Source organism: Thamnophis sirtalis, unplaced genomic scaffold, assembly GCF_051295495.1.
Source record: "Thamnophis sirtalis isolate CommonGarterSnake01/CBP01778 unplaced genomic scaffold, rThaSir2_p1.2 scaffold_5, whole genome shotgun sequence".
Classification (NCBI taxonomy): domain Eukaryota; kingdom Metazoa; phylum Chordata; class Lepidosauria; order Squamata; family Natricidae; genus Thamnophis; species Thamnophis sirtalis.
In genome coordinates, this window is record NW_028261385.1 from 111,219,300 (window position 1) to 111,238,276 (window position 18,977).

The window sequence follows — 18,977 nt, forward strand, 5'->3', positions numbered from 1 at the left end:
CCTGTAGCGACAATTCACAGTGGTGATACTGTATATATGTGAAAAGAAGCAGTTTCAGTTTCTATTCCTCAGAATTAGAAACTGTTTTTCCAGCATTGCAACATATTTTCACACTACGCCCATATATGACAAGTCAGAATTTCTTGCTGCTTAAGTAACTTAGTACAATGGTTGTTATTGATATTATTTTGTTCACGTCAAATATATTTATGTATATATTAAAAAAATCTTAAGGTGGAGCTGGTTTCTGCTGCCCTTAAGATTTTTTCTCCTTTAGGGAAGAAAATGCTGCCTACTTTCTGGGATTCAAAGCAGCCACCAAATTTATCCCCAAACAAAAAAAGCTATTTTGCAGGTTAGGCTCAAATGGAGAGGCTTCCATAGAATAAGGTGACCAGATTTTCAAATTGGATTTTCAGATTGGTAAACCTTTGACCAGGGGGGGGGAGGGGAGGGCTTGATTAAAAAATTTATATGGAGCAACAAATATTTTCATACAACGCAAAAATAGTATTGTAATATTTTTTTTTCAACATAACTACAATTTACACATATAAATTTTAACTGTTGCCAAACATCAAAATTTTGATCATGTAACCATGAGGATGCTGCAATGGTCGCTAAGTGTGAAAATGGTCGCTAAGTGTGAAACATGGTCATCAGTCACTTTTTTCAATGCCATTGTAACTTTGGTCACTAAACTCATTATATCACCTTTCTTGCCACAGTTCTTAAGTGAATAACTGCAGCTGATAAGTTAGTAACATAAGTGAATCTGATTTCCCCATTGGACTTTGTCAAAAGGTCACAAAAGGCTATTACATGACCCCAGGACACTGAAACCATCATAAATATGAATCTGTTGCCAAACATCAAAATTTTGATCGCGTGACCATGAGGATGCTGCAATGGTCGCTAAGTGTGAAAATGGTTGCTAAGTGTGAAAAATGGTCATCAGTCACTTTTTTCAATGCCATTGTAACTTTGGTCACTAAACCCATTATACCACCTTTCTTGCCACAGTTCTTAAGTGAATAACTGCAGCTAGTATTTTGTATTTTGGATAGAATCTTTTTTTTAATAGTCTAAGACAATTTAAAAAAAAGAATCCACACAGAATAAATTGAAGTAAAACATTTCAAACTATTCCACACAGAATAAATTGAAGTAAAACTATTTTTAAAGTTTTTATTCACAATACATTTCAAAGTATTGTGCATAGAATTTTTTTAAATTGTTTATTTCAATTTATTTTGGATAGAATCTTTTTTTAAATAGTCTAAGACAATTTAAAAAAAGAATCCACCCAGAATAAAACTATTTTAAAAAATCATATGCACAATAAATAAAATATTATTTTAAAATACATTAAAAAAATAAAAGGAAAAAAAACCTAGCTCACTTACCAGAAGGCAGGCACTCCAAGTCAATCCAGAATGATGTAGATGTTAATACAAAGAACTGAGCAAATTAAAATGGTGAAATTAGTCCCAGGGAAATATTTTTCAAAGAAACCTTGCCACCATTTTTCCCACATGAGCCAACCTCCAACCTCCATGCCCCTCCCCTCTGGGAAATCCAGGAAGTAACACTCGCTACTTCTCTAGCCAAAGTATTTCCTGGACCTCTGTGGTACTGGGTCATCTTTTCTTATAAAAGGAAGTAAAAGGGGCAGGGGGGGTTCCATTTTCTTGCTTTAATGTTTTAATATCTTCAATGAAAGTACTGGGACATAGAGAGGGATTAGGCAGAGTGTCTTTTGTCTTGCCCCGGTTAGAATTTCTTAAGCAAATCCACTATGCTTTCAACATGAAGCCAGAAAATCGGGACTTTTTTAAAACACCGCGGGACATGGGACAAATTGTTAGAAATCATGACTGTCCCACCAAAATCGGGACGTCTGGTCACCTTACCATAGAAGAATAGGGTTGGAAGGGACCACAGAGGTTTTCTAGTCTAACCCTCTCCTGGCTTGTGCTTGATCTGTGTTCTTCCAGGGTAACCAGACCCTTCCTATAATAGCCAGGTACCACCTATTCCCATGATGGTGAACCTATGGCATGCATGGCAGCCAGAAGACCAGCTGGCCAGGTGCAGATGCGCTCACTGGAAACCCAAAGACCAGGTGGCCGGCACGCACATGTACACCAGCCAGCTGGTCTTCAGGTTTCTAGCATTCCGGCGTGTGTGCATTCCGGTTTGGGCACTCAGTACCAAAAAGTTTTGCCATCACTGGTGTAAACCATCTTAAACTACCCCCCCCCAGATGAAATGGTAATTAGGAAGATATTTGAATGTGCTGAAATGGACAAGATGACTATGGAGTTAAAAGAAAGAGAAGAGTCTGACTATTATAAAATTTGGAGTAGACTGTACAAGTGGCTAGAAAATAGAAGCCACAACAAGAAATAAAAGTTTTAAAAACTATTGATTATAATATGAAGAAAAATGTATGTATGCAAAATCTGATTATATGTATTATATTATTCTATTACAATATAATTATTGCGTTAGTATTAGAATTGTTAAAATCTACAAGAAGTCAATAATTGAATAATGAACTACAAAAGCAGAATATACATGCTGATACTGGAAGCTGTAAAATTATATTATATCGTTATGTTGTTTGTGTTTTTATCTGTTTTGTATTTGTGTATTTTTCTTGTTTTTTCCTTTTTCTTTTTTTTTACCTTTTTAAAACTTGAAAACATTCAATAAAGCTATTTAATAAAAAAAAAGAGAGTGAAATATTTTGGAGAATATTAAAAAGGCAGGATAGAATATTTCCCCTAAAGGAGAAATGGGAAAAAATCTTAAGGCTGCAGTTATTCACTTAAGAACTGTGGCAAGAAAGGTGATATAATGGGCTTAGTGACCAAAGTTACAATGGCATTGAAAAAAGTGACTGATGACCATGTTTCACACTTAGCAACCATTTTCACACTTAGCGACCGTTGCAGCATCCTCATGGTCACATGATCAAAATTTTGATGTTTGGCAACAGTTACAATTTATATTTGTAAATTGTAGTTATGTTGAAATAAAAAAATATTACAATACTATTTTTGCATTGTATGAAAATTTTCCGTATAAAATTTTTATTCAAGCCCTCTCTCTCCCCACCCCGATCAAAGGTTTACCAATCTGAAAATCCAATCTGAAAATCTGGTCACCTTATTCTATGGAAGCCTCTCCATTTGAGCCTAACCTGCAAAATAGCTTTTTTTGTTTGAGAATAAATTTGGTGGCTGCTTTGGATCCCAGAAAGTAGACAGCATTTTCTCCCCTAAAGGAGAAAAAATCTTAAGGGTGGCAGAAACCAGCTCCACCTTAAGATTTTTTAAATATATACATAAATATATTTGACGTGAACAAAATAATATCAATAACAACCATTGTACTAAGTTACTTAAGCAGCAAGAAATTCTGACTTGTCATATATGGGTGTAGTGTGAAAATATGTTGCAATGCTGGAAAAACAGTTTCTAATTCTGAGGAATAGAAACTGAAACTGCTTCTTTTCACATGTACACAGTATCACCACTGTGAATTGTCGCTACAGGGTGGAGTCGGAGAGGCCAGCAGGAACAGGTAAAAGAAAGTCCCTCTGAAGGTCCATTAAGGGCTCTATGATGTGAAGCAGCTTGATTGGCAGGTGAAAAAAGTGGAATATTTCCACATCTGCAATCTACCAGCACTCATCTGACCACCCACGTTAAGAAGGAGGGTTGGTGGTTGCTTTTCACCATCAAGTGCTGTTTGCTGGAAGGAAAACAAAGTCAGTGGAATCAATCCACCCACTTCCTTAAAATAACCCACCATTGCTATGTAAGGACAGCATTGCTTCCAGCCTTATTTCTATTGTACAAAAAAGGGATCAGTACTGGCGGTAGCACAATTGATGCTGACATTTTTCTCCCAGCCGAGAACTGGGTGGGACTTTAGTGCAACTGACCAAGTACACTCTTTGAAAGAAGCATCGAACCCTACAGGGAATCTACCCTACCTTCAACTGAAGTTTAATACAAAATTTGGTGATTGCCACCGTTATCTGAATTATTGCTATTGTATTAATTTATTTTAGGTAATTCTGTTATATGTCTACTTTTCATTTTTATTAATCATTATAGGAATATGTATTTTTATTGTAGTATTTTCTGATCTAAAGACTGCAATAAAGCTTTGGATTTGAATGAGCCTTACAGGGGCAAGCAATACAAGCATCCCCTAAATCTTCCCTCTGCAAGGAAGGACAGGAATAGGATGAGAATTTAAACACTTTTCTTAGTTTTGTAGTCTGGATTTAAATGAAGGAATAAAACACTTTGGATATCCTCCGATATAGTTCACTTTTATTTGTACAACTTGCAACAAAAATATGTAACAATTTCAATCTCACACTTGCACTTAGGTTGGCAAATAGAATCAGAGGAATTTTTGAAGAATTATGCACCCAAAAGATGTCCAGAAAAAAAAACTATGTTCTGTATGAAATTCAGTGGGGAAGAAGTCACAAAAGATGGAGAAACTGGTGTACCAATACCCTTTCCCAACATGCAGAAATCAATGCTTTGGAAAGGCATGAAGAGAGACTGAACCAGAGAGCAACAACAAGATGCCACATCATTTGGTTTCTAAGTTGGAGCCCTTGTGGTTCTTGTAGCCACTCTATCATTGAATTCTTGAAGAGGCATCCTAATGTAACTTTGGAGATAAGAGTAGCTCAGTTGTTCAGGCCTAATAAGAAACATAACAGGAATGGCCTCAATTACTTAGTCAGTTCTGGAGTCCAGATATTCATTATGCTTCTACCTGGTAAGTTAATATTATTATCCCAATTTTATTTATGTAAGGATTCTAAATTTGTGCTACAACCTCACACCATTTCCCCGGGATGAGCTGAGTCCCCAATGGGTGAGTTGTAGAAGTTTTCCATTCTGTTTGCCATTTTATTACTTTAGTGTGCATTAATGTGCTATGTTATTTTATATTAATTTTATTTTTTGTCTTCTGTTTACCACCAAGAATCACCTAGTGATTTCAACATGAAATCACGGAGAACATGGTAGAAACAACAAAAGTCAATCAGTGCCCATTCTTCACTTGATTCATAGGTGATGCACAAACATTATTTAATCATTGCCCTTGTCTTCATTGTCCTCATCCTTCCTCTGTACAGAAAGGGGAAAAAGCCATGGCTAATGACCTGCCACCATCTCAGATTTTCAGTGTGCATTTGCATGCATTAAGTAGTTTGCCAAAACATCTGAGTGATTGTCATGATGGAAGTTACAGGAGAGAACCTGTATATACAAAAATATAAACCTTGAAAAGTGATAAAGAGGTTTGCCCTCCTCTGGTCATCTGACCCTTAATTAGTTATCCAACATTTTTCAATCATAGTATTTTAAGTGTTTGGCCAGACCAGCTTTAGGACATAACTGATCTGGCCCTAGAGATTTACATTGTACAAATGAAAAGAATAGAATTCTAGGTTGCTTCTCTCTTTGATTATGTTGCTGCCCTCTGGTGCTTTTGAGAATAATTTGATCCCCTGTTCTTTGTGGTAGCCGCTGAAATACTGGAATGCTGATATCATGTCACCTCTAATTCTTCTTTTCTTTAGACTAGCCAAACCCAAATACTGCCAAATAAGTACATTCTTCTGTATTTATACCTTTGATTTTTCCTGCCTAAATGTAAAACCTTGCTTTTCTCAGGGCCCATTGTTCAACTTTGTCAAGATCTTTCTGGATCCTGACCTTGTCTTCACAGGTGTCGGCTCTTCCTGACAGTTCATTGTCACCTGCAAATTTGATGAATTCCCCTTCTATTCCCTCATCGAAGTCATTTATGAAGATATTGAAGAGTACTGAGCCTGACAGAGCCTTGTGGTACCCCACTGCTTACTTCTCTCCATGTGGATTTAGTACCACTAAGGACTTCTTGTTGAGTACAGTTTGTCAGCCAACTACAAACCCATCTGGTAGTGATGTTTTCTATTCCACATTTTTCTAGCTTACCAAGTAGGTGGTTGTGGTCTACTTTGTCAAATGCTTTAATGAAATCTAAGTGTACTATGTCCACAGTATTTCGCTGGTCTGCAAATTTAGTCACTTTATCAAAGAATGAAATAAGATTTCTTTGGCATGATCTGTTTTTAACAAACCCATGCAGCTACTAGTTATAACTTTATTTGCTTCTAGTTGTTTGCAGATCTGTTTTTTTATTATCTTTTCCAGAATCTTTCCAGGTATTGATGTTAGACTGATTTGTCTGCAGTTTCCTGGAAATCCACCCTCCCATCATGTTTCCATTAATCCAAAGCTTCATTCTGCCCTTTGTAATGTCCTGATGGAACATATCATTCCTTATTGGAGGGGACTGAACAAAAACATGAATTTCTCTTTTTTTGTTACCTTTTTGTATTTTATCTGCTTCACCGAGTAGCTGATTCTTTTCTCTTCCTTTCATTATGAACCTTCTAAAGCTGATTCTCAGCATCACTTCTGATATACTTTTGATTTCCTGACGCCAGCTGCTATTATACAAGTTTGAGCAGCCACCTGTCTGTCTCCTTCCTCCTCTGTCCATTTTCTGTATCTGTTCATGTTTGTCTTAACACCCCAAAGGTGCTTTTTCAAAAGGCAACTGGACTTTGTTTTTCCTTGAAGACATTTTGCTTCTCATCCAAGAAGCTTCTCCAGAACTGAAGAAGTTTAGTTCGAATAAAGTTCAATTGCCTTTTGAAAAAGCACCTTTGGGACAACCATGACCCGGATGACTGAGAATCTCCATAAGCATTTCTGTCTTAAGCCTTTTTTTTGGTAGTCACACTGGTTTCTTTAGCTCTCCTCTTTTTTTCTCCAGAGTGCACAGTGCTCCTGGGGGCCGGGGAGGGCAAAACCTTTTTTTTTTAAATTACCGTTTCAAGCAAGTTAAAAACAAAACAACAGTCACAACAGTTTAAGTGGGGCCGGGAACTCATCAGCCCCAGGCCTGCCGGAACAGACAGGTCTTAGTGGCTTTGCGGAAAGCCAGAAGGGTGGTGAGGGTCCGGATCTCCATGGGGAGATCGTTCCAGAGGGCCGGAACAGCCACAGAGAAGGCCCTCCCCCGATAGCTTTCCTTCCCCCCCCCCCATTGCTGTTTTGGGAGAAGATGCTTCCCCACCAGTGCTGTTTTGGGAGGAGAGGCTTCCCCCCCAGCGCTGTTTTGAGATGGAAGGCTTTCCCCCACCCCCAGTGCTGTTTTGGGACGGGAAGCTTTCCCTTCCCCAAGCGCTGTTTTGGGATGGGAAACTTTCCCCCCTTTCCAGTGCTGTTTAGGGATGGAGGCTTTTTCATCCTCCCCAGCGTGGTTTTGTGATGGGAGGCTCCCTCCCCCAGCGCTGTTTTGGAACACGAAGCTTTTTCATCCTCCCCAGTGTTGTTTTTTTTTGGAATTAGAAGCTTTGCCCCCTCCCCAGTTCTGTTTTGGGATGGGAGGCTTCCCCCCAGCGCTGTTTTGGGATGGGAGGCTTTTTCATCCTCCCTAGTGCTGTTTTTGGGATAGGAGGTGTTACGTACAGACGTATGTTGTTAAATTTACATGTCTTCACATGCTCACCGGGGATTGGTTGCTCAAACCCCGGGAAGTTTAAACAACTGGCTTCCCCACCTCCTCGGTGCTGTTTTGGGATGGGAGGCTTTTATAGCAATAGCAATAGCTGTAGACTTATATACCGCTTCATAGGCCTTTCAGGCCTCTCTAAGCGGTTTACAGAGAGTCAGCATATTGCCCCCAACAATCTGGGTCCTCATTTTACCCACCTCGGAAGGATGGAAGGCTGAGTCAACCCTGAGCCGGTGAGATTTGAACCGCTGACCTGCTGATCTAGCAGTAGCCTGCAGTACTGCATTTAACCACTGCGCCACCTTGGCTCTTTTTCCCCCTCCCCAGTGCTATTTTGGGATGGGAGGCTTTCCCTCCCCTCCACAGTGCTGTTTTGGCACAGGAGGCTTTTTCATTCTCCCCACCGCTCTTTTTGGGATGGGAGACTTTCCCACCTCCCCGGTGCTGTTTTTGGATATGAGTCTTCCCCCCCCTCCCCAGTGCTGTTTTGGGATGTGAAACCAAAATGGGTGTGTGTGTTGTGTGCACATATGTGGGGGGTCAAATGCACATATGGGGATAAGGGGAGTGTGGGGGGGGGTTTCACACACGAACATGCATGGGGTGGGGCGCATGGGAAGGGCATTGCATTATGGGTGTGGGCACGCGCAGGTGTGTGACAGTGCACATGTGTGCTTTTGGCACCAAAGGAAAAAAGAGGTAGCTATCACTGATCTAGGAGTTCTGCAACCCAGCCTGCCGGCTGAATGATTAGTCACAAGACATCCTAGATAGCTGCTTCAAAGATGGGTTAACGTATGAGGTCTACAACACCTGCCTCTCCAGGGATGCCCCTCCCACTCTCCATGACTGGTAAATCCTGGCTGAGGAAGCAGAGATTGACCTCGCCCATATTGTCCAGGGAGTGGATGGCGACAATCCTTTCTGGAGGGAAAGGAAACCCCAAAAGCAAAGGTGAGTGCTCAGAGTCCTCAGCAACAGTCCACCGCTTGCTTTAAGTGTGGAAAGGAGGGGCACTGGGTTGAGTATAGTTCCAACCATCTGTCCCAGAAGACAACCCCAGGACCCAACAAAAAGCTTACGAAGCCACTGCTGTGAGCCCACAAGACAGCTCTGGAAGGAGTGAGAGTTGTAGAGTTCACCCAACTTCCAAGGATGGCAAGAGAATTCTCACCAGTCCAGGAAAGAGCCCATGGGAGAGTGATACTGAATCCAATAATGACTCCCTGGTAAATGGCCTGATGACTTTGGTGACAGTTCCCATCAAACTGAAAAGCACAATCCTCGGGCATAAAACCAGCCTGGCGGCCCTTCTGGACTCAGAATACACCAGTGGCTTGATATACCCTGCCTTGGTGGAGAAGTTGGGGGTGAGACTTAGACCGCTCAAAATGCCAGTGGCATTCTGCCAATTAGACAACTCCATTGTGTATGTGTGTTGGGGGGGGGATTCCAGCAACTTTCATCACTGAGCTGATAGAAATGTGAATGGAAGCCCAAGAAACTTTGAGTCTTATTGTGGTCTTGGGCATAGAGAGACATTTAATGCTAGCATGGCTATAGAACTAGAACCCTTATGTGAACTGGAGGGAGGGGCTTGCTAAAAATCTGGTGGACTGAGGCTAAATTGAAATCAGGGAAAGACTTCATGATCCCAAAGCCCAGGCAGGAGGTGGGTGCTACCATGCAAGAACAAAAGAAGGCTGACCCCCAAATTTCAACAGAGTGCTGGGTCTTGTGGGACATATTTAGCAAGAAGGGTTAGGACCACCTCCCACACCACCAACAGAGAGACTGCTCCATAGAGATCTTGCCAGGAGCTAACCTACCCAAGCCCAAACGGTACTTGATGACTACAAGGGAGCTAGAGGAGCTGCATCATTTTTATAGATAAAAACCTAAAGAAGGGATTTATCCAACCAGTTCAATCCAGTGTGGCTGCCCTGATGTTATTGCAGGAGAAAAGGGAAACGGCTGGAGGTCATTGAGTTCACCCCTCCTGCCCAGGAGGGGTTGGGAGCTCTAATTCCATGGAGGAGAGTGAATCAAACCCTAACCCTGCCTTGACTACTTATTTCTACTCAAAATGGACCCAGGAAAAGAAAAAGCCACCCTGGACTGCAACCCTTCGAACCCTCAAGCAACTGCAGAGCTTTTTGGGGTTCACAAACTTCTACTGGCAGTTCATTCCCTCCTTTGCTAAAAGAGCCCTGGTGATCACCAAACTGCTAAGAACAGGGAAAGAGGGGCCAAACCACAGGCCAAACCTTGCTAGAGTGGACTATTGAGTGTAGGGGACATTTGAGAAGCTCAAGTGGCTATTCATGGAGGAACCAGTACTAAAACACCTTAACCCCGAAGAACCGTTTGTCATTAAGGCAGATGTTAGTGATGTAGCTGTGGGGGCCATCAGAGGAACAAACATGGGAACCTTCAACCATGCACCTATACCTCCAGAAAACTCACTGACCACGAACGAACATGAGTGATGTGAAAGGAGGAGACCTTCATGGTCTGTGGGGCTGGCCTGGAAACAACAAAGGATAGACATGATGTGTTAGATCTCAATGCAATGTGACTTCACATGTATACTGTTTTTCTCTAATTTTTTCCTTTAAAAATAGGATAAGCCAAATACATTAACATATAGTGGAAATAAACCGAGGGGAGGAGGAGTAGGAAAGAAGAAAGATGGGTAGAGAGGGAAGGGAGAGAGGGTGGGGGGAAGGCGAAAAGGGGGGGGGAGCGGATCTGGAGAGAGGAGTGGTAGAGGGCGAGGGGAAGTAGGGTAGAGGGGGATGATGGAGGGAAGATAGAAAGTTGGAGGGTGGTGGAAGAAAGTGGTGTATGGAGAACGGAAGAGGTATATTGGGCTTTTATTTTCTGGGGCATTGTCGACAAGAGGAATTGATGCAATTACTGTTTAATACTGTATGGGGTATACATGTGAGTGTATGAAAATGAAAATAAAATATACTAAAACGATAAAAAAACAAAAACAAAGGATCAACCCATGGTGCCTCTGCCAGCAAACAGGGGGCTCAGTGGGGCTGCACCCCATTTTCAGCTGTGACAGCCTCCTAAAGCCCTCTGGCAGAAGCTTGGGGTGTGTGCTCCCACCATGCCCTGTTTACAGCCATGATGGCCTTCTGCAGCCATCTGGCAGTGAAAATGGAGCTCGGGGGGAGGGGGGCGCTGTGGCCATGCTGTTTTTGCTAGCAGCTCCATTTTCATTGGCAGAGGTCTGCAGAAGGCCATCATGGCTGAAAACTGCATGGGGGGGGGGCGTGAGCCCCCTTGAACTCTATTTTTGGTGGCAGAGGGCTGCTGGAGGCCATCATGGCCAAAAATGGGGCGTGGGGGGCCCATGCACCTCCCGAGATACATTTTCACTGGCAGAGAGCTGCAAGAGGCTATTGCAGCTGAAAACAGGGTTTGTTTGCCACGCGTGGCCCTCAGCTATACCTTTGGTGGCAGAGAGCTGCAGGAAGCTGTTGTGGCAAAAAAACAGGTGTGGGACCCCTCCATGTGGCCCCCTCAGCTGTTTTCACTGGCAGAGGGCTGCAGGAAGCCGTTGTAGCCGAAAACAAATGGTGTGGGATCGCTGTGTGTGGGCCCCCGGGTCCTGCAAAACCAACTAAAACCAACTAAAAAACAAACAAAAGGAGAAATATTTTCCCTTTTGCATTTGAGCATGCAAGAAGGGACAGGAAAGGAGAAATTGAAAGAGGAAAGACAAAGAAAAAGAAGGGAAGATGGGAAGAGAGAAAAGAAAGAAAAATAAGGAAGGAAATTATGAGAGTGAAGGAGGGTCTCAGGGAAGTCCTGTCTTAGCACTTGGCCACCACAGGTACCCCCATGGCCACACCCACCTCAGCCACATGCACCCAACCCTCTGAGGTCAAACACAACCCTGATGCAGCCCTCAATGAAATCAAGTTTGACACCCCTGCTTTAGACTATCCATACCCAATTCTTAGGTGGAAAACCTAATTTGAGACACAGCAGAAAGGGACTGGAGAGTGGGTGGAGGATGATGTAGAACATGCCTGTTCTTGAGGAAGAGCTAGTAGCCCATACTTGGACAGGGACACCTTTGTTGTCAGCCCAAAGAATGAGACAAGGATAAAATAGACCTTCTGCTTTCCAGCCCTGCAGTCTTATGATGAAATCACAATCCCCATTAGAATGTATCTAAAAAGGTTACATAATGGCAACTGGACCAAAGTTTATTAAACGGAGATGTTTTGTTACTCATCCAAGTAATGTCAAAATGAAAATTGTGGGTAGGCAGAGAGTCATTGGAATGAACTAATTCTTGCCATACAGACTGCACGGGTTTTCTCCCCAAACTGAAAAACAACATGTGAATGAAGAAGTTACTTGGATGAGTAATAAAATGCTCAGTTTTAATAAACTTTAGTCCAGTTGCCATGATTTAACCAGAATTTCCCAACCTTCCATGGTTGGTGGCCTGGGGGAAGGGAGTGGCTGGGGCCTTTACACGTGCATGTGCATGTGCAAACAGGGCTGCGAGCAAGTATACATGATGTAAAGGGATGGTGACAATAGCACCCATGTGGGGCTTGCGGCAATGGTAGCATCTGTGCAGTTGGGGACCATTTATTTAATCTTGCTAGATACTTTTGGCCTGGATGATTTAATCTTCATTTACATCCCCATCAAAATGAAACAAGACAAGAACAATCAGTTTCAGAAATTTTAATGTTTATACTTCAAATATGAAAATAAAGGATTCAGTGGATGTCTTTTTTGTATTTTTCTGTAAAAAGAAACAGAAATTTAAGATTACATAATATTCCATAATTTTCTTTGGGGGGAGGGAGACAAGGACTATTTTCAGAAAGATGGTTCCTAGCACTTACAAAATCAACACTTTCCTATTGTAAGTCAGGAATTGAGAGTTTTACTCCTTTTTAGTGTGTTTATCCTCAATTTTATTCCTTCTTTCATTTATGATCAGAGTGAACCTGCCGTTTTGTTAAAAAGCAAATTGCTTTCCTCCATTTTTTTCTATTCTGTATGTTTCAATATTTTAACTCACCCAAATCAAGAGATTCTCGGGATTACCATCTCAACAATAAAATAATCACAGTATGAAGAATGTTACATGGATTAAATAGTAATTGGCTAAAATAACAAAGCAACCAATTAATGGAATAAAAATAACTACCTTTCTTTTATGGTCTCTTAAAATTACCATTGTTGAGATATTTTCTTTGCTGTCTTTTTAAATATTCCAGCATTAATTGTACTAACTACAATTTTCTTTCACTCGCTTACTTTTTCTCTTAAGGCTGATCCACACAACCAGTGTGTGCTAGCATATGTATCTATCTGCACTGGGAAGACAATAGTCTTTCTGATTTATATGGGTTTGGTTCACTGTTCAGACAGTGCTGCAAAGTTGTCTTGCTGTACTTCATTTCATTTTAGGCAAAGGCCTCCATTCTAAATGTTTGGTGTACTGCAGCAGGAGTGCCCCCATCCCTTTGGTCACTCGTTCCTGCCCTCATGAACTTTTCATCCAGGGGTGCTGGTCTGGGGATCTGCTGGACTTCCTTATTTTAATAGATTCACTGATGGACCAGTGAAAGGCTATGTTTTTTTTTTACCAGTGCATTTTTATTTAGTAAACCACATAGAGTAGACAGAAATGCCAGATTTCTGATTTGCCAGTGAAAGGAATAATAGTAAAACTATGGCATTTTCTTTTCTTTTCTTTTCTTTTCTTTTCTTTTCTTTTCTTTTTGCTGTTTGCTTTCATGGCATGGATGACATGAGTAAAGAATCAGGGGAATCTTTCAATCTTTGCACAGTCTTAAAAAAAACCTCTAGGCTATCACAATGGCCAGAGTTTAAGTATAGGTATAAACTCGGCAAGGAATTTATTTATTTTCACCAGGTTTCTGCCCTTGAGACAAACAACTTGACAATCTGCAGCCCGGAGCTATCCTTCCCTGCCCTGAATCAGAAGTATGTACCATGTTGTTAAGTGAATCACTGTTGTTGTTAAGTTAGTAACACAGTTGTTAATGAATCTGGCTTCCCCTTTGACTTTGATTGTCAGAAGATCGCAAAAGGGGATCATATGACCTGGGACATTGCAACCATCATAAATATGAGTTGGTTACCAAGTGTCTGAATTTTGATGACATGACCATGGGAATGCTGTAATGGCCGTAAGTGTGAAAAGTGGTCTTAAGTCCCTTTTTTCAATGCTATTGTAAATTTGAATGGTCACTAAATGAATTGTTGTAAGTTGTGGACTACCTGTAATTATAAATACAAGCTTTAAAAAGGAATAACAATAACAACTAGAGAACTGCAGGAAATTAATTATGTAATATTTAAAACAATATTTGTATACTTATACAATATTATGTATAAAACAATATTATGGATAATGTTATTATCCAAAGTATATGGCTGGAATTACAAAATGGCTATTTTTCAGTTTGATCTCTCTAAACCTTTTGTCAAAGGAGTGCAGTCACAGCAAGAATTACACAATTACATTTTTTCACCATAAAATATTTTTTTCCACAACAGACTGTGAACTGGACCATAATCTGGGAAAGAAGTCAATTAGGAAATTAATAATAGACAAAAATGTGTAAAAGCATTACAACATCATCTTTACCTTCACTGCAAGGAGCATTATATTCAACAACAGTATTGTCATCTGAATAATAAAAAAGGATAGAGAGTAAGGTGTTTATATCATTTCTCAAACGAAAAAAGCACCCCCCAAAAAAGCACACGAGAAGTAAATTTTAAATAAACCATATCGTTTACAAGAACATCTTTTTTTTCTAAAAGCAAAAAACACTCCCTCTCATATTACATGGTGCAAAAGTTAATTCAACTTGAGAGGAAACTGCTGTTTTAATCAGCCAGTCCCCAAGACCAGTACCTGTTATAGTATAGTGGAGAGTAACAGGAACCTTCACTCAGATCAGGGGTGTCAAACCCAATTTCATTGAGGGCCACATCAGGGCTGTGATGTGGGCGTCTGCCAGGGGCTGGCAGATGTGGGCGTCTGGGTAAGTATGGCCAGCTTGACTCCATTCCCCAAACTGCTGGCATGTTTCATCTTCGCACTGGGTAGACCAGGCCGAAGCCACGCTGGCCCGATGTTTCCACTTTGCATTGGGTAGACCAGGCCAAACTGACACGGATAGATTGAGCCAAAGAGATGTGGGCCTACTCCTTACATTTTCCAGGACAGCCCCATGGGCCATATCTGACCACATCTGGGCTGTGGCCCTTGTGTTTGACACCCCTGACTCAGATGATCATTGTGGAAAAAAATGTTATTTTTTCCTTTTCAAAAGTAATGATTAAGCAGATTTCTGTATACAAACATAGTAACATGACATGATCTAATAGGGAATTTAGGAATATTAGAATGAATATATCATGCAGTATTATCATCATCTTTGTATCTTAATATCCATAGAATATGTGAGTATCATGCATTGGTAGAAAAACCATCATAGGTATAATGAAAAATATGGGCTTGAATGGGATCTGCTTACCCATGCGAGGCACACACATTTTTCAATATTAGTGGTTGACTTTTATTTTCAACTGAACAGCAATAGCAATAGCAGTTAGACTTATATACCGCTTCATAGGGCTTTCAGCCCTCTCTAAGCGGTTTACAGAGTCAGCAAATTGCCCCCAACAACAATCTGGGTCCTCATTTTACCCACCTCGGAAGGATGGAAGGCTGAGTCAACCTTGAGCCGGTGAGATTTGAACAGCCGAACTGCAGAACTGCAGTCAGCTGAAGTAGCATGCATTTAACCACTGCGCCACCTCGGCTCTAATCGTGCTACCTTGCCCATTTTCCAGCTTTATTTCATGTTAAGTAGAGTAACTGAAGGATGTTCTTCTACCAACTAGTGATTTTTAGTGAAAGAATCCCTGTCTTTTGTATATCAGGTACGTTATAAATAAGAACAATACCTATGGCAGGATAGAAATCACCAGTATGAACAGCAATTTTTCTGCCAACATAGTTTTTAACCAATTGAATGACTGGTGAATAGCACTAATTCAGCCCAGAATTAAGGATGCCAGCTGCTAATTTTGGCCCTCAGCTCAGTATTGGATGGAAACAAGATTGAAATGCATAGAAAGGATGGTGAAGAACCCTGGCATGGTTCTTTGGACTAAAAAAAAGAGGAGAATGGGGAGCAACTAGGGACATGCTTACCTGGATGGTAATAATCATAAACTTTAATTATTGCAGGCTTAAGATCTGTTATTTCATGTTCTTGTATCACTTCAAAACTGTAGTTTTGAACTGTATTATCAAGCTGAAGAAAGACAAAGGTAGAGAAAAGTTTTGTTCTGCAGTCCAGTCTTTTGTCCCCAGAAAGTGGTCTTAATATTAATATTAATTCCACATTTTCATCTTCCCTGAAGATGAATTGTCATCTGGACTGAATTTCCACATCACCTTTACCCCCTTTAAACCTAGCTTCATATCAAATTGACAAGGATATTAAGAGATCTTACCTGATCGAGGTAAATAGTGATTTTGTCTAGATCAAGTTCAACTTTCTTTACATGGCCTTCGCCTTCCAGCTATTAGAATATAGAACAGTAAAGCATAATCAGGCAATAGTATGACTGATCATATGAGCCATGAACTAATGCACTACATGTAAACCTATGCAAAACATGAAGTGAAATTATATGTGACATGTAGGTTACATGATCTTTATATTAATGAGGATGGCCAGTCCACAGCCTGTGGATTGCATTACACTCCAATTCCTCATAGGTCTTGCTTCTCTTTCTAGTTAGCTAGATTTGAATCTTCTTTGTCACCAATTGGGCTGCCTTTTTAAAAATGCTGGAATGTCAAGAATAGGTATTCAAGGGCCTGTGAGATGTTATGAGTAGTACCATATTTTTTTGCACTGTAAAATGCTCCAGATTAAAAGATGCACCTAGCTTTTGGGGAGGAAAACGAGAAAAAATCTGCCTCTGCCTCCCAGCAACTTGCCTCCATGCAGCAAACAGCCTAGTCAGATTCAGCACAGCCTTGATTTAGCACAAGTAGCTGATTGGTGATTGCATTGGCCTCCCGGAATACAACTGATCAGCTGTTCCAGGCTAGGGGATCGCTGCCACCCAACGCCACTGCCACTGCCTATTGCCGCATTTGCACACTCCAATTTCAGCCTTCACACCCCCCATTTTCAGCCTCCGTGCATCTTATTTTTGGCCCATTCCAGGGACTTTTTGGTGGTGATAGGCAGTGGCAGTGATAGGCAGTAGCGGCGATCTTCACCACCTGGAACGGGCCAAAAATTAGTTGAGTGGAAGCCAAAAAATGGGGCATGTGGAGGTAGCGATCGGTCATGGCGGTGATGGGTAGCAGTGATACCCACAGCCTGGAACAGCTGATTGGCAGTATTCTGAGAGGCCTATCCAACTGCTTGTGCTATATCAGGCTGTGCTGAAGTTGACCAGGCTGTTTTCTGTTTGCTGCAAGGAGGCAAATTGTTGGGATGCAGAGGCTGAAGGGTGGAAGTTGGTGGGTGGGTGGAGCTTTGGCAACATTCATTCTATAAGACACACAGACATTTCCACCTACTTTCTTTGGGGGAGAGGAAATGCATCTTATAGACCAAGAAACACGGTAATTGCCATTGGAAGCTTTTTAGAGTATTTGATACTGTTTTTGGTTTAAACACTATAGCCACAATACATGAAATTTGCAACTTTGAAAATTGGGTGAGCGGTCATATAAATTTGATTTATAAATAAAATAAATGAACTTCTGATCTGATGAGCATCTCTGCATCCCACAGCATTTTAAACAGTTACAAATCCTAATATAGGTGGTCCTTGTAATGACCACTTGTTCAGCAACTGTTCAAATTTATGATGGCACTAAAAAGAGGCAGTTATAACTGGAACTGATATTTACAGTAGTCACAGCATCATGTGATCATGTGTTGCAATATTTCCTGCTGACTTCCCACAAGCAAAATCAATGGGGAAGCCAGCAGGAATTCAGAAGTCACAATCAGTGGTGGGATTCAGCCAGTTCACACCAGTTCAGGAGAACTGGTAGCCTAATTTTTCTGCACTTCAGTGAACTGGCTGAATAGCCTTCCTCCCCTTCCCCAACTCTCCCCATCTGCCACACCCAAATTGCATTCAATAAAGGGGGGAAATGGCTAAGTGAGGGGCAGGAAGCCCTGCCATGCCCAACAAGAGGGGGAGAAGAGCCCTATCTTGCTCCACGTGCTGCAATGAAAGGCAGCGGCAGTTCAGCCCTTCCCTTCTCTGTCCTCTCCAGCACTGAAAGCCAAGTGTCAGCCCAGTTGCCCATCCATCCCCCCCTTTCTCTGTGTCCATCTCTAGGCTCAGTTGATGCCACAGTCCACCACACAGGCTGGGAACTACCATGCCATCCTCCACAAGTTTGAGAGACATGGAGTAAATGTGCCAACGACCCCATGCCCCCCCCTCTTCTCCTTCCATTCTGGGGGAGTGAAGACACCAATTCGTCAAAGGAGCAAATCACTCCCTTACCTCAGCCTTGGTCTTTCACCCTCCCCCCCTCGCACACACACATTCCCAGCAAGAGAGTCCAGGCATAGAAGGGGTGCAGGGATGGATTTTGGATGGTACTACTGTTGGTTCACTTGTGTGCATGCTTTGCGTGTGAACAATTAAAATTGTTCTGTGCATGTGCAGAACTGAAAAACAAGATGGCAGTGCCAATGGCCCTCACCAGGGAATTGGTTCGGGGGCATGGCAGGCTGCTAAACCACTACTGGTTTGGCCAAACCGGGCTGAACTGATAGGAATCCACCACTGAAGGGGTACCCCGAAAGAGACAGAGTGGGCGATCACGTCAAACCTGAGGCATTAGGGAGAGCTGAGCAGAGCCCATGGATGCTGCCCCATAAGTGTCCTCAAAGAGAGAAGAGAAAGAGGCAGATGCTCCCAGCTTCAGAGGTGGAATTGGGGATTCTAGATTAGGGAGAGGAAGTGTTTTCCTTAAAATTCAGAATTGGGAGTAGCCAGGAATGTGGAACAACCAATGATAATTTTCCCTTTTGCCACATCATCGGTCTCTCTGGGCAGAGTCTCCCTTGACTTCACCCACCGGAGGAGATAGTTCTGGAGGAGATAGTTCGGCGCAGAGAGAGAAGTGGAGAAAGTGGGAGAGCAGCAGGGAAATGGGGAAAAATGGACTGAACTGCTTTAAGGCAGCTTAATAAGTTTTTAGTCCACCACAAAAATTCTCAGCCTTACACAAGTTATGCAGTTCCATTTCTATCTTCCTGGCTGCCACATGTGCCTCG

The 18,977-nt window shown here is 41.8% G+C and overlaps 1 protein-coding gene across 1 annotated transcript in view; it reads right to left on the reverse strand.

The window, feature by feature from the left end:
* Nucleotides 1-12,321: 12,321 nt before the first annotated feature.
* The window catches only part of LOC106544568 (alpha-2-macroglobulin-like protein 1), a 102,357-nt gene continuing 95,701 nt past the window's right edge, over nucleotides 12,322-18,977 (reverse strand). The window contains exons 34-37 of the mRNA XM_087716570.1: nucleotides 16,165-16,233; nucleotides 15,860-15,962; nucleotides 14,279-14,320; nucleotides 12,322-12,397 (exon numbers count right to left, since the gene is read on the reverse strand). Of these exons, the coding sequence (XP_087572696.1) occupies nucleotides 12,372-12,397; nucleotides 14,279-14,320; nucleotides 15,860-15,962; nucleotides 16,165-16,233 (240 nt within the window). The 3' untranslated portion in view covers nucleotides 12,322-12,371. The remainder of the gene's footprint in view (nucleotides 12,398-14,278; nucleotides 14,321-15,859; nucleotides 15,963-16,164; nucleotides 16,234-18,977) is intronic.